A 14,555-nucleotide genomic window follows, 5' to 3' on the forward strand; every position below is an offset into this window, starting at 1 on the left:
TGACCTAGTTATCTGTAGAAACTCTGAAGTAGAAGCATGCAAAGACTACAAAGGATGCCTCACTTTGTTAGCACTACAAAACTTTCCATTTGAATAATCTGCAGTAAATCTTGCGCAGCAGAGACATCAGGTACAAGTACTAAAAGAAACAAACAAAAGTTAATTCAAAATGTTCAGAATTACGAAGATAGTTGTCTCTAGCAGTAAAGGAACAATTCAGACTTAAACCAGTGGTTTAACTTCTGTATTTTCTGCTGCTCAGCTGGTCATAAAGCTCTGCTGCAACTCAGAAGTGATGCACAGTGCATGTACTCAAAATCCTCAGCCGGTCTCTCCTGAGCTGTTGGTATGGAGATGGGTGAGAGGTCTTCACACCTAAATGACAAAATAGGTCGACAGGCTTAACAGACCTTAAGTACGTTACCTAAACTAAGGTTTAGGAAAAAGGTCATAGTGTTAGTTAAAATCATGATCTTGATCACCATTTGGATTACTCTGTTATGTTTTTGCACTGCCAACCTCCCCTCACCTCACCTGTAAGATGCACCTGTTCGTTTTTATAAACCCTCACTAAATATACCTCTGTCTTCTCAGTGTCTAAGTTGCTTAAACTATCAACCTTTTTCTGTTGAGGATGTGCTGTTACTGTCAGGGGAGTTGATAATAACATTTAGATAAACAAAGAGGCAAAAGTATCAACACTACTACATTATAAATAACAACAATCAACACTAACTGTAACGATGCATTTTGCAATAGATTGTACATTGATTGATTTATTAAAGGGAGAGTAAGTGATTCTGCAGAAAGATTGTTAATATTTGAACTCAACAGCCAAACAAATACACCTCTCTCTGCGGTGCTCTCACAATAGCTCCGCCCCCCAAACTTCTCAAAATTTTCTCCATCTTTGAAACACCTTCGCTGTTGCCTTTCTTCTCTAATTATACTCATCCGACCTTTTCCTCTTTGGCTGTTTCTCAAACATCTCTCCTTCTTCACGGTGCCTGGAGTCCAGCATGTTCGAATGTGCCAGTGTTTTGAACTCCGATTGCCCCCTCCCATCACACCTGTGCACGAGCACTCACGCCACCTGCTGCTGATTGACTGTAACAGTGTTGTGGGGAAGATCCACACCACCTTCCGTGTTTTCCATTTACAGAACCAGGGCTGTGTAGGAAAAATGGATTTTTTTTCGGAACACACAAAATGGAGAGCTAGCAAACAGCGAGGAAATGCCAGATTTAACAAAAAGTGTATTGATTAGAATCACTTAATATCCCTCTGAATATGGTCTATGTAAGTTCAGTGAATGATTTCACCACATTCTCATCTCAGTGCATCATAACTGACATTTTCAAACAGCGTGACAATGCAAAGTATTTGACGCTAAAAGTACCCTTCAGCATGCATATGAAATGGCACGGTTTGCTGCGTCGCAGCAACACAAAGGAGGGTTAGCAGGTTGACATGCATAAAGTCGGTGACTTAGAAGTAACATTTCTGTTGGTTATGGTATGGGTAGGGGGCTAGCTAGCTAGCACTTCCGGTCTGTACGAGGAAGTGACTTCCCAGATCTTCTCACAGAGACGTTGAAGGGTAGCTTTAGCGTTAAATAATTACGCTTTGTCACTTTTTCTGAAAGCGTTGGTATTGGACACCCTGAGATGAGAACGGTCTGATGATTCCGAGTGTTACCTGTGGGCCTGTCTTGACATAAATGCAGTGGAAAGTGGAGATGTAGCACAGGCAAACACCAATAGGTAGCAGACCAGTCTGAATACAAGCTGGAGGGGACCTAAGGCAGGGGGTGGAGCTCCAGATGTGGGCGGGGCTGTGGTTGTAGGTTTATCTGTAGAGAGAATCCCACCTGGTCAGATGACTCTCTGGATGAAATAAGTCCTGAAATCAAAGGTAACCTCCTCACCTGTGACAGAGATCCAGCTGGATGGAGACTCTCCACGACCGCTGATGTTACACTTGTAGAGGCCTTCATCAGACTTGGACACATGGTGGATGGTCATGTGACCTGTAGGCTCAGTCCTGATGAGGGAGCCATCTTTATAGAAACCAGCTGGGAGGTTGGAGGAAGGGGTCTCTGTTTTACAGTGCAGAGTGACATCATGTCCCTCCATCACAGGGAGGACAGGACTCTGCAGGATCACTGGTCCACCTCAACACAGAGACAAACTACAGCATTTCATCATTTACACGCAGCTTCATCAACACTAACTCCACAGTCTGATCTTACCAGGGACAGTGAGGTCGATGGTGTTACTGGTTGCTCCCTCTCTGGACTCACACCAGTACACTCCACTGTCCAATGGGTCGAAGTAGCTGATGTTACAGGAAGAAGCAGCTGATCTTCCCCAGTCAGCTCCACACTGAGTCCTGGTTTCTCTGGTTGTGTTCCTCCTCAGCGTCCATCCAGCAGAGCTGTCATCCTCCTTACAGCTCAGAGAGATAAACTCTCCTTCAAAATGCTGAGAGCAGCTGGGACTCACAGACAGAGAGGCTGGAGGGGATTATAAAACACTAAATGAACTCTGGAAGAAAGGTTGAAACCCAAACGTGTTTCTAGAGACTGAAGCCATTGATAAAGTTCAGGTGTCTTAACTCACCATCTGTCAACCAACTGCCATAACTGTGATCCTGGTAGAAATTGTACATTTAGTTTTTCCAATCATGTCTTCGTAAATTTGAATTAAGTTTATATAGCATTTAGGAGTGGGCATTTGGGATTGAGGAGTGTATGCAAATAAGGAGGCATGGTCCAAAGACTGAAGGCTGAGTTTGAAACTGCTGGTGCACAGAGGCACCCTATGGTCAGCAGGGAGATCTCTGAGTGCTAAAGAGCACACTGCAATGAAACTAAACACAGCTACTGAGCAGGGCTGGAGGGAAGACAATACTTTATAATGTGATAATTTCCTTCTCTTCTCAATTTACACCACTTCACTGGGGCCGATCATTCGCTCGCATGGCTTCTCTTACCACTGCTACGCAGACGACACGCAGCTCTACCTATCCTTCCCGCCAGGCGATCCCACTGTCTTGGCGCGGATCACGGACTATCTATCAGACATATCTGCATGGATGAAGGTTTGCCACCTTCAGCTAAACCTCTCTAAGACTGAACTCTTGGTCATTCCAGCCAAGCAATCTATCCACCATAGCATCAAACTACAAATTGACTCCGCAACCATCACTCCAACCATCTGCTGACGTATTGCGGTAAGCGTGTCGACTCATTTCCGTTTCCGGTGCTTGTGTGTTGGTACCGTGTTGTGCTGCTCTCGCTAAATAACAGTTACATTTGTTTGATTACAGCGGCCAACTGTTCGCTAAACACTTATTCTTTACAGTAATTTTGCCTAAGCACTCACAGTTCTTTCCACCTTTTAGTGACAGCTGTTCAATCTCATAGTTGTTCTAAAGTTTTGGTAGCTGACGCTACAGTAATTTAGCTTAGCCGTTAGCGACTTTAGCTTAGCAGCTAGCGATGGCTTCTCCTTCTCCCCTCTCTCTCTCCTACTTTCTCCTGCTCGGTGTGTCAGATGTTTAGTTACTCCTCTGCCTCCTTTAGCGGTAATGGCAGCCAGGAAAGGGGGGGGGGGGCTGGGTGACTGTCCGAAGGAGGAATAGTCGAAAGCATTCAAAGTCCACGGGGCATCGTCAACCTGTTCACGTTTCTAACAGATTTTCCCCACTCAGCGACACACCCGCTGAGAAACCAACTCTGATCATTGGCAGCTCCATTTTGAGAAACATGAATTTAGCGAAGCCAGCGGCCATAGTTAAGTGCATCCCTGGGGCCAGAGCGGGCGACATTGAGTCTTATTTGAAACTGCTGGCTAAGGATAAACGTAAATACAGTAAGATTGTTATTCACGTCGGCGGTAATGACTCCCGGTTACGCCAATCGGAGGTCACAAAGATTAATGTTGAGTCGGTGTGTACATATGCAAAAACAATGTCGGACACCGTAGTTTTCTCTGGACCCCTGCCAAATCTGACCAGTGATGACATGTATAGCCGCATGTCGTCATTCCGCCGCTGGTTGTCGAGGTGGTATCCAGCAAACGATGTGGGCTTTGTTGATCATTGGCAGACTTTCTGGGGAAGACCTGGTCTGATCTGGAGAGACGGCATCCATCCCACTTGGGAAGGAGCAGCTCTCATTTCTAGAAATCTGGCCAAGTTTATTAGTGGACCAAATCCATGACAACCCAGAGTTGAGACCAGGAGGCAGAGTCACAGTTTAACACACTTCTCTGCCCTTCTTTTTCAGCAGTTACCCACCCAAAACCCTACGCAGAGTCGCAGTCTAACACACTTCTCTGCTCCTCCATTTCAGGAGTTACTTAGTGAAAATCCTATAGTGACGGTGTCTGCCCCCCGACCATCGAAATTATTTAAAAAGGTAAACAGAAGAGGAGCTGTGCATAAAAACCTCATAAAAATTAAAACCACAAGAGCAATAGTGCAAACGAATAGGAGAGTTAAATGTGGACTCTTAAACATCAGATCTCTCTCTTCTAAAGGTGTACTAGTAAATGAACTAATATCAGATTATGATATTGATTTATTTGGTCTTACTGAAACCTGGCTGGGTGATGGAGAATATGTTAGCCTAAATGAATCCACCCCTCCCAGTCATATTAATACTCACATTCCTCGAGGCACAGGCCGAGGAGGTGGAGTTGCAGCTATCTTCGACTCTAGCCTACCAATCAGCTCTGAACCTAAACTAAACTATAACTCATTTGAAAGTCTTGTTCTTAGTCTTTCGCACCCAAGTTGGAAATCACTGCAACCAATTCTTTTTGTTATAGTGTACTGAGCACCTGGCCCGTATTCTGAATTCTTATCTGAATTTGCAGAGTTTTTGTCAACTTTAGTCCTTAAAACGGACAAAGTTATTATTGTAGGGGATTTTAATATTCATGTGGATGTTGATAATGACAGCTTCAGTACTGCGTTTATCTCTCTTAGATTCCATCGGCTTCTCTCAGAGTGTTCATGAACCGACTCACTGTTTTAACCACACCCTCGACCTTGTTTTGGTGTATGGTATTGAAATTGAACATTTAGTGGTGTTCCCACAGAATCCCTCTTTATCCGACCACTGTTTGATAACTTTTGAGTTTGTATTGCTGAACTACTGCCATTGGGCAAAAATTTCTATACAAGATGTCTGTCTGATAGTGCTATAGCTAAATTTAAGGATGCGATTCCATCAGCTCTAAATACATTATCTAGTCACAAGTAACGGAGGACTCCTATGCTAATTTCAGTCCCTCCCAAATCGATCATCTTGTTGATAGTGCTGCAGGCTCGCTGCGAATGACACTCGACTCTGTAGCCCCTCTAAAAAAGAAAATATTAAAACAAAGACGGTTAGCTCCATGGTATAATACTGAAACTCGCAAATTAAAGCAAATATCACGGAAACTTGAGAGGAATTGGCGTTCCGCCAAAGTGGAAAATTCTCGTTTAATTTAGCAAGATAGTCTTAAAACTTATAGGATGGCCCTCCGTAATGCCAGAGCAGCGTACTACTCGTCATTAATAGAGGAAAATAGGAACAACCCCAGGTTTCTTTTCAGCACTGTAGCCAGGCTGACAGAGAGTCACAGCTCTATAGAGCCAAGTATTCCCATAGCTCTCAGTAGTTACGATTTCATGAGCTTATTTAATGATAAAATTCTAGCTATTAGAGACAAAATTCACCAAGACCTGCCCTCAATTGGCACCGACTTATCTCTTAACTCAGGAACCTTAGAAACAGCTGTAGAACCAGATACATGTTTAGACTGTTTTGCTTCCCTCAATCTTTACCAACTAACTTCAATAATTTCTTCATCTAAACCATCAACCTGCCTCTTAGACCCCATCCCGACTAGGCTGCTTAAAGATGTTTTACCCTTAGTCAGCACCTCTATACTAGATATGATCAATCTATCTTTATCAACAGGCTATGTACCACAGTACTTTAAAGTAGCTGTAATTAAACCTCTTCTGAAAAAGCCCAAACTTGATCCGGATGTTTAGCCAACTATAGACCTATATCTAACCTTCCATTTCTCTCTAAGGTTCTGGAGAAAGCAGTTGCTAAACAGCTGTGTGACTTTCTACAGAGCAATAGTTTATTTGAGGATTTTCAGTCAGGATTTAGAGCTCATCATTGCACAGAGACAGCACTGGTGAAAATTACTAATGACCTCCTTATTGCATCAGACAAAGGACTTGTCTCTGTACTGATTTTATTAGATCTTAGTGCTGCATTTGATACATTGACCATCAGATCCTATTGCAGAGACTGGAATATTTCATTGGCATTAAAGGAACCGCTCTAAGCTGGTTTGAGTCCTATTTATCAGATCGATTTCAGTTTGTACATGTTAACGATGAGTCCTCCATGCACGCCAAAGTTACTCATGGAGTTCCTCAAGGATCTGTCCTTGGACCAATCCTCTTCACTTTATATATGCTTCCTTTAGGCAATATTATCAGGAAACATTCCATAAGCTTTCATTGTTATGCAGATGATACTCAGTTATATCTATCGATCAAGCCAGATGAAACTCATCAGTTAGCTAAACTTCAAATGTGCCTTCAGGATGTTAAAACCTGCATGACCTGTAATTTTCTCATGTTAAACTCAGATAAAACTGAAGTTATTGCTCTGGGGCCTAAGCACCTCCGTGATGCATTATCTAAAGATATAGTTTCCCTGGATGGCATCGCCTTGGCCTCCAGCACCACTGTGAGGAATCTTGGAGTTATCTTTGATCAGGACATGTCATTTAAGTCTCACATTAAGCAAATTTCAAGGACGCCTTTTTTCACCTACGTAATATTGCGAAAATCAGGAACATCCTGTCTAAAAATGATGCAGAAAAACTAGTCCATGCATTTGTTACTTCTAGGCTGGATTACTGCAATTCCTTATTATCAGGCTGCTCGAAAAAGTCCATTAAGACTCTTCAGCTGATCCAGAATGCTGCAGCACGTGTTCTGACAGGAACCAGGAAAAGAGATCACATTTCTCCTGTCTTAGCTTCTTTGCATTGGCTTCCAGTAAAATCCAGAATAGAATTTAAAATCATTCTTCTTACCTACAAAGCTCTTAATGGTCAGGCACCATCTTCTCTTAAAGAGCTCATAGTACCTTACTACCCCACCAGAGCACTGCGCTCCCAGAATGCAGGGTTACTTGTGTTCCTAGAGTCTCCAAAAGTAGACTAGGAGCCAGAGCGTTCAGCTATCAAGCTCCTCTCCTGTGGAACCAGGTTCCAGTCTGGGTTCAGGAGGCAGACACCATCTCCACATTTAAGAGTAGGCTTAAGACTTTCCTCTTTGATAAAGCTTATAGTTAGGGCTGGCTCGGTAGTCCTGAACCATCCCTTAGTTATGCTGCTATAGGCCTCGACTGCCGGGGGATTTCCCATGATGCTCTGAGCTCCTCTCTCCTCTACTTTCTCTCCCTCTGTATGCAACCTTATCCCATTATTGCATGTTACTAACACAACTTCTCCCCTTTCTGGTAGTCTTGTGCTTTCTCGTCCCTCTCCTCTCTCCTATCACTTCCTGCAGGTTTTCTGGCTCTGGAGCTGTGGAGTCTGGATCTGTGGCTGCGGGTCACCTGCTGCCCCTGTGTTCCTGCTCGACACCCTCTACTGCAACGACTATTGTTGCTAGTCTTATTGTTATTATAATCATTAACCTTACAATGGTTACCATTAACACTATTATAAATATCTGTACCATTTTTCATTTAGTCTATAGCAACATTACCTTCACTGTCTGTACCTCTGTGTGTATATTGTGTAGGCTGCCTCCCTCCTCTCTCTCTCTCTCTCTCTCTCTCTCTCTCTCTCTCTCTCTCTCTCTCTCTCTCTCTCCCTCCCCAACCGGTCGAGGCAGATGGCCGCCCACCCTGAGCCATGGTTCTGCTCGAGGTTTCTGCCTCTTAAAAGGAAGTTTTTCCTTGCCTCTGTCGCCTAGTGCTTGCTCTTGGTGGGAACTATTGGGCTTCTGTAAATATCATCACAGAGTATGGTCTAGACCTGCTCTTTTATGAAAAGCGCTGTGAGATAACTGTTGTTGTGATTTGGCACTATATAAATAAAATTGAATTGAATTGAATTGAAACTTGAGTGTCATGATTGATGACCAGCTGTCCTTTTCAGACCATGTTGCTACTGTCTCTCAGTCGTGCCGCTTTTCTCTATACAACATAAGGAAAATCAGGCCCTACCTCACTCAGTACGCCACCCAGCTTCTGGTACAGGCCATGGTTATCTCTCGCATCAACTATTGCAATGCCCTCCTAGCAGGTCTTCCAGCTTGTGCAGTGAAACCCTTACAAATGGTTCAGAACGCAGCAGCGCGTCTGGTTTTTGATCAGCCCAAAAGGACTCATGTCACTCCATTACTCAGTGACCTCCACTGGCTCCCCGTGGCCTCCAGAATCAAATTCAAGTCACTAATGCTTGCATACAGAGTGACTACTGGGTCTGCACCAATCTAACTCCATAATACAAACTTGCGTTCCTTCTCGGCCGCTATGCTCCTCCAACGAACGCCGCCTGGCTCTGCCATCCCTTCACACAAAGCAATCCCAGTCCCGGCTGTTCTCATCTGTGACACCACGATGGTGGAAGGAGCTACCACACGTCATCAGAGCAGGGGCGTCCCTCTCTAACTTCAAGAAGCTCTTGAAAACTCATCTCTTCCGAGAACACTTACTCTTATAAAGCCTCTAACTCCTAACCTCTAACATGCACTTCCTGTGCTCTTCTTCTTCTATCCCCTACAATGATCTTGTATTGATTGCACTTTTTGCTTTGATTGCACTTTTTGCTAACTCTTACTTCCTTCCCTAGGTATCTACCCCATTGATGTGATATGTACTGTGAGCTCTTACTAGTATTTATTGCTGCTCTTACTAGTATGTATTGTCAGTTGTAGATCTGTAGTTGTAGGAGAGGCAGAGAGACAAGGAAAGAGGAAGGTAGATTTAACAAGATAATGTTAATTTGTGCATTAACTTCAAACATCTACAACATCAGGGAAAAACCTTTTCTGTTTCAGGTTGTTCTACTAATGTTACTCAGTTCCAGTTCTGCACACTGCATCACTGGGCGTGTTGGAAAACAGCCTGTGTGACCCGAAGCTGCAGAAATACTTTCACTTTCCATTCGTGACGTGTTAAAGTGTGTTTAGTCTCCGCTCCATCTCAGAACTGATGCTCCAGACTGTGCAGAAGTTACAGTCACTGTCTCCTGATGCCCCCAATGTAATCCTGGGATATTTTAATCACTGCTCACAGAACAAATCCTTAAAAGGCTTTTATAAATATATATCTTGCCCTACCAGAAATGGCAAGACACTTGATCAATGCTATGGTTCAATTAAAGGGGCCTATAAATCCATACCGCTCCCTCCACTTGGTACAGCAGACAATAATTGTGTACATCTTATTCCTGCATATCGCACATGTTTACAGAGGGGGAAAGTTCTCACCAAAAGGGTGAAGCTTTGGTCTGAAGATGCTGTACAAGAACTGCAAGGCTGCCTGGACTGTACAGTGTGGGAGGAGTTCATTACATAATCTAGGGACCTGGATGAGCTCACAAATGTTGTCAGTTCCTGGATCTCATAATGTGAAGAAACTGTAATTCTGAACAGAGAGGTAAAGATTTACCCCAACAATAAACCCTGGGTGAGCAAACAACCTAAACTCCTGTTAAATAAGAGAAAACATGATTTTAAACAGGGCAGTGTCAATGAACTAAATTCTATACAAAAAGAGATCAAACAGGAAATAAAGAGGTGTAGACTGGATTACAAAGATAAGGTAGAAAGACAACTAAGTAATAATAATTTGGGCTCAGCCTGGGACACTGGCAAGAATATTGTTGGACTTTATGACAAATTAAGGAAAAATATATTTTTAGAAGTTTTTACGGCAGACTCTGCTCTGGCACAGGAGTTTAACAAGTTTTATTCTAGGTTCGATGTCCATGATTTTGTAAAGAAACGCGTGCATTAAGGGACAGTCTAATTAACTCTGGTCTTCTTACTCCTCTTTTTCCCGACCGCAATGTTGTGAACACTTTCAAACAAAGCAAGTCCTGTACAAGCCCTGGCCCTGACAAAATTAGCAGCCGTATGCTTACACATTGTGTGGATCAATAAGGCTTCATTTTTTTTATCATATTTTTAACCTGTCTTTGTGCCAAGTCCCAAACTTATGCAAACAATCTACAATTATTCCCATCGCAAGCAACCACCCCAAAATTCTGAATGACTACAGACCTGTGGCTCTAACTCCATTAGTTATTAAGTCCGTTGAAAAACTGATAAAGAAAGAACTGCTGGGTAGGATTAAACACCTCCTCAACCCCCCTGCAATTTGCATACAGAGCCAACATGGGGGTGCAGGACGCTACCATAAATCTGCTCAACCCCATATACAAGCACTTAGAGGGTAAAAAAAAAACATGCCAGACTGCTCTTTGTGGATTTTTCGTCTGCCACCATCCAGCCCCATTTATTGGTGCAGAAGCTCATAGAAGATTTCGGGTTGGACTGCAACCTGGTGGGCTGCACTTTGGACTGTCTCACTAACAGGACACAGAGAGTGCGAGTAAATGGACATCTTTCTGGAATATCAGTGACATCAACCGGCTCCCCTCAAGGCTGTGTTCTCTCTCCTCTGTTATACATTATGTGCACTAACACTGCCGTAGTGAACAGACGAATAACTGTATCGTAAAGTTTGCAGATGACACAGTCATAATAAGTTTAATGGACACCACTGAAACATCTCACGACCCTGTACTGAACTATTTTTTAAACCGGTGCAAAGAAACCTTTTGTGTGAAATGTTAAAAAGACGAAGGACATGTGCATTGATTTTAGACGTCACCATCCAACTCCTGAAAAGACGATAATAGATGGAAAAGAGGTTGAAATTGTTGAGTCGTACAAGTATCTGACATGCTCAGTAAGAAAAGTCAGCAACGTCTCTTCTGTCTGAGAAGGCTAGCTAAGTATCAAGTAGACAGATCCCTGATGACATTGTTTTATAAATATTTTATTGGGTACGTCTTTACTTTTTCATGTATTTGCTGGTATGCTTCTCTTAGTTTAAAACGGAAAAACACATTAGCAATTGTAAATAAAATTATCAGCAAAATCATCAGGATTCAGCAGATAAAACTAACTGAACTGTACAATAGACATGGGCTTAAAAAGGCAGAATCCATCATGTCTGATAGTTCTCACCCCCTGCATGCAGAATTTAAGATGCTGCCTTCTGGTTCCCGCTTCAGTCAGCCACCACCCAAAAGAAAAAGATATAAATTCTCCTCCGTACCCTCTGCTATCTCTCTGCTTAACTCTGTGAAGAATAGGTAATGTCTGCACGTAGGGCATGCTTGAACTTAAAATTTGAATCTTGTGTTATTTATTTACCCCTATGTCTGACCCTGTGTTTTTAATTGATGTTGTTGTCATTGTCGTCATTTACTGCATGTAATTCTTAAAGCAAAACTAATTGCCCCTCTGGAATTAAGGTCTTAAAATTGAAATTGAAAGTCACCAGTAAAAGGAGCACTATCGGTCTGACCATCATTGGATAATCCGTAATTCGTTTGTGATTCTTATTTGCTTCCAAAAAATCTATTTTTTGCAACTAAGTAATAAGAGTGCTGTACATACTCATACTTTTCATGTTCATACTTTTCAGTTGGCCAACATTTCTAAAAATCCTTTTTTTGTATTGATCTTAAGTAATATTCTACGTGTCTGAGATTTTCATTAGTTGTCAGTTATAATCATCAAAACTGAACACTATATCAGTCAGTGTGGAATGAATGAATATAATATCCAAGTTTCACTTTTTGAATGGAATTACTGAAATAAATCAACTTTTTGATGATATTCTAATTATATGATCAGCACCTGTATCACCCTGTCTCATTGTCTGTCTCTCTCTCCTAGGCTCCACATCTCCTGGTTTGGGTTTGTTTCCTGAGTTGCCGTCAACCTTCGATCATACATTTTCACTCATCCATGCATTCCTGATAATCACGTTTTCTCTGTTGTAAATAGTTATGTTGTTTATAGTATATTTAATAAAACATTCTTTTTGGCACTTTAACCTGCTTGGTCTTCCCCTTATTGTCACATTCAATGAGCCGGGATGTGACAGTATCATCATCAGCCTGAACTCTTAAATCCTCCAGCTGTGTCCTCAACACTGACTTTTCTATCAGGGTTTGTGTGACAGTGAGTTTCAGACGCTGGCAGAAGGAGTTTACTCACCTTGATTTGTTGTGCAGCACAGCAGTGAGGTCAGAACTAAAGAGAAATCACACTCAGGTTGGTTTGAGGTTTTACTGCAGACACAACAACTGTACACCTCAGAGAAGATGGAGACCCTGATCCTCACTGAACACTCACAGTATCTTCCAGCTTTAACATCAGTGTGTGTTTGAGTCTTTGTCACCTGCATCAGGTTTAAGAACACATGTTCTACAGAACTTATTCATCTCTACATGGTGGAGCTGAGTGCAAAGTTAGCATGAGCCAGAGTCAGAACATCTACAATGAGAATGAGAATAACACAGACTTTTCTGTTGAACCTGAAGGCAACACAGAACAAACACACAGTGAAGCCAGTTACTTTGCATTAGTACGTCTGGGCATCCTGGACCTGGACGACTAATCCTCTTAGATAACTAAAACTAACTAACCAACACTGCAGCTCATTCCAGGAAACTCACATTAACCATTTACCATCCAGTTTAAAGTTGAAGTTTCACTTCCTGCTCTTAAATTCTGTTTGCTCGTCACATTTCTCTGTAATCTCAGTAACTTATAGCTCGTTCTGAAATTTCCTTTAATGCTTGTTTGGCCCACAGTGATCAATACACTCTTCTGTCTTTAAGATATTTCTACAATATCAGATTTTTTTATAATATGATCCCGTATCTCATCTTTGTTCTTCTCCAACTCAGCACACCTGCTAACTGTGTAATTCTAGACAGAACAAATCGTACTTACAGATAACCCATTGAAGAGATGTTTGTCCCATTGCAGCACTTGGTTATGTGAGATCAAACGCCCTATAAGTTCACACCACCGTTTCCTTTGTACTTTTCTGCAGGAAATGTACAGTAACCTAAGGTAAGACGCCCCCTGTACTTAAACGCCCCTTCATGGTAACTCTAAAAAACTGTCACAACATTTCTTCTGGCTGCCCCTAGTCTCACTGACCTAAAAATGCCCTCTGTTTTATCAAAAGTTCTTTGAGTTGATCTAATTTAAATGCCATTTAAAATAATCAGTAATTTTAGTTTTAATATTATTATTTAGTAATAATACATAGTAATTTTTTAAAAATTGTGTTCAATTCTTTTGATATAAGTATATTTACATTAAGGGGAGCCTTAAGATAACGTATGCAATTGTTGAGAGAGAAAGATTTTTATAATTTTTGGTTAAAGTATGCTAGATTAGTATGTTTGGCCCCCGTCCAGTGGGGTCAGACGCCCCCCTCGGTCACCTTGCCCCTATGTCCCGTCCCCCAAAGTTCTCTAAGGTTTCTCCATCTTTGAAACGCCTTCGCTGTTGCCTGGTCACATAACTTTCTTCTCTAATCCTCTTTCGACCTTTTGCTTTTTGGCTGTTTCTCAAACATCTCTTGTTTTTCACAGTGCCTGGAGTCCAGCACGCTCGAATGTGCCAGTGTTTTGAACTCCCATTGCCCCCTCCCATCTCTCCTGTGCACCAACACTGACGCCACATGTTGCTGGAACAATGTTATGGAGACAGAACCAGGGCTGTGCTTTTTTTTCAAAACACACAAAACAGAGAGCTACCAAACCACAAGGAAATATTTGCTGAACTTATCAAAAGGTGTATTGATTATAATTACTTAATATCCCTTAAATTTAATTTGTCTGAAAGAGCTACTAATTATTTATGAAAAAATGCCCACAGTGACACACAGCCCAATGAAGGTTTTGATTTCTTTCACCAACAGTTGTGCACTTAGTGCTGGGCTGAGTTTCGCTTCTGATCTGTTTTGCATTTGAATGTGTCTCAGTAACTGGCAAACTTGTTCGTTTACAATCCTCCAATAAGCCATAGATGAAAAGAAGAGCTTTGTGATTTCAGTGCAGCAAGACATGAATCATGAAGTACTCTTAAAGTTGAGTAGTTTGGAAGAAAGTTGAGTTGTCTGTTCCCATTGAAACCCATTCATTTTTAAATGCATAAAAATATTACTATAAAATCAGCCATTACAGATATCAGCAATAAAAGTACATATCTCCTGAACAGAAAGTACAGTTTGAAATTGAAATGAGGTTCCTAGGACAAACACTACAGGAGAAGATAGATGCAAAACAAATATCAAAATAAAGAGAGAAGAGAACAAAATTTAGTGTTGGCTCCAGAGTAACTCTTCTGACATCTGGTGGTTGAAAACAAACACAGAGAATCAACCTGACTTAGTAAGTAAATAAGATTTATTT

General features: G+C 41.8%; 2 protein-coding genes across 4 annotated transcripts in view; both read right to left on the reverse strand.

The window, feature by feature from the left end:
• The window catches only part of LOC119913138 (Fc receptor-like protein 5), a 135,462-nt gene that overhangs the window by 64,223 nt on the left and 56,684 nt on the right, over window positions 1-14,555 (reverse strand). The gene's annotated exons all lie outside the window — the stretch shown is intronic.
• On the reverse strand, window positions 227-13,226 carry LOC119913140 (Fc receptor-like protein 5). Of its 2 annotated transcripts, none has more exons than XM_038732465.1 (6): window positions 13,081-13,219; window positions 12,340-12,375; window positions 2,252-2,515; window positions 1,928-2,173; window positions 1,699-1,852; window positions 227-375 (listed from the first exon to the last, which is right to left on the reverse strand). In XM_038732465.1, the coding sequence occupies exons 1-6, from the start codon at window positions 13,109-13,111 to the stop codon at window positions 267-269; spliced, it is 840 nt and encodes a 279-aa protein (XP_038588393.1). In that variant the 5' UTR covers window positions 13,112-13,219; the 3' UTR covers window positions 227-266. The 2 variants fall into 2 exon arrangements, with proteins under 2 accessions (XP_038588393.1, XP_038588394.1); XM_038732466.1 differs by lacking the exon at window positions 227-375 and adding an exon at window positions 394-1,170 and having other exon boundaries at window positions 13,081-13,226.

Source organism: Micropterus salmoides, unplaced genomic scaffold (assembly GCF_014851395.1).
Source record: "Micropterus salmoides isolate LMB-PRFRI ecotype aquatic unplaced genomic scaffold, ASM1485139v1 Ms_hic_scaffold_2, whole genome shotgun sequence".
Classification (NCBI taxonomy): domain Eukaryota; kingdom Metazoa; phylum Chordata; class Actinopteri; order Centrarchiformes; family Centrarchidae; genus Micropterus; species Micropterus salmoides.

Excerpts from the sequence above, each read along its gene's own strand:
- LOC119913140 (XM_038732465.1), bottom strand. The coding sequence starts at position 13,111 with ATGGGACAAACATCTCTTCAATGGGTTATCT. Across the intron at positions 2,516-12,339 it reads GTGCTGCACAACAAATCAAG|CCTCTCTGTCTGTGAGTCCC; the intron begins GTGAGTAAACTC and ends AATCCCCTCCAG. Across the intron at positions 2,174-2,251 it reads CATCGACCTCACTGTCCCTG|GTGGACCAGTGATCCTGCAG; the intron begins GTAAGATCAGAC and ends CTCTGTGTTGAG.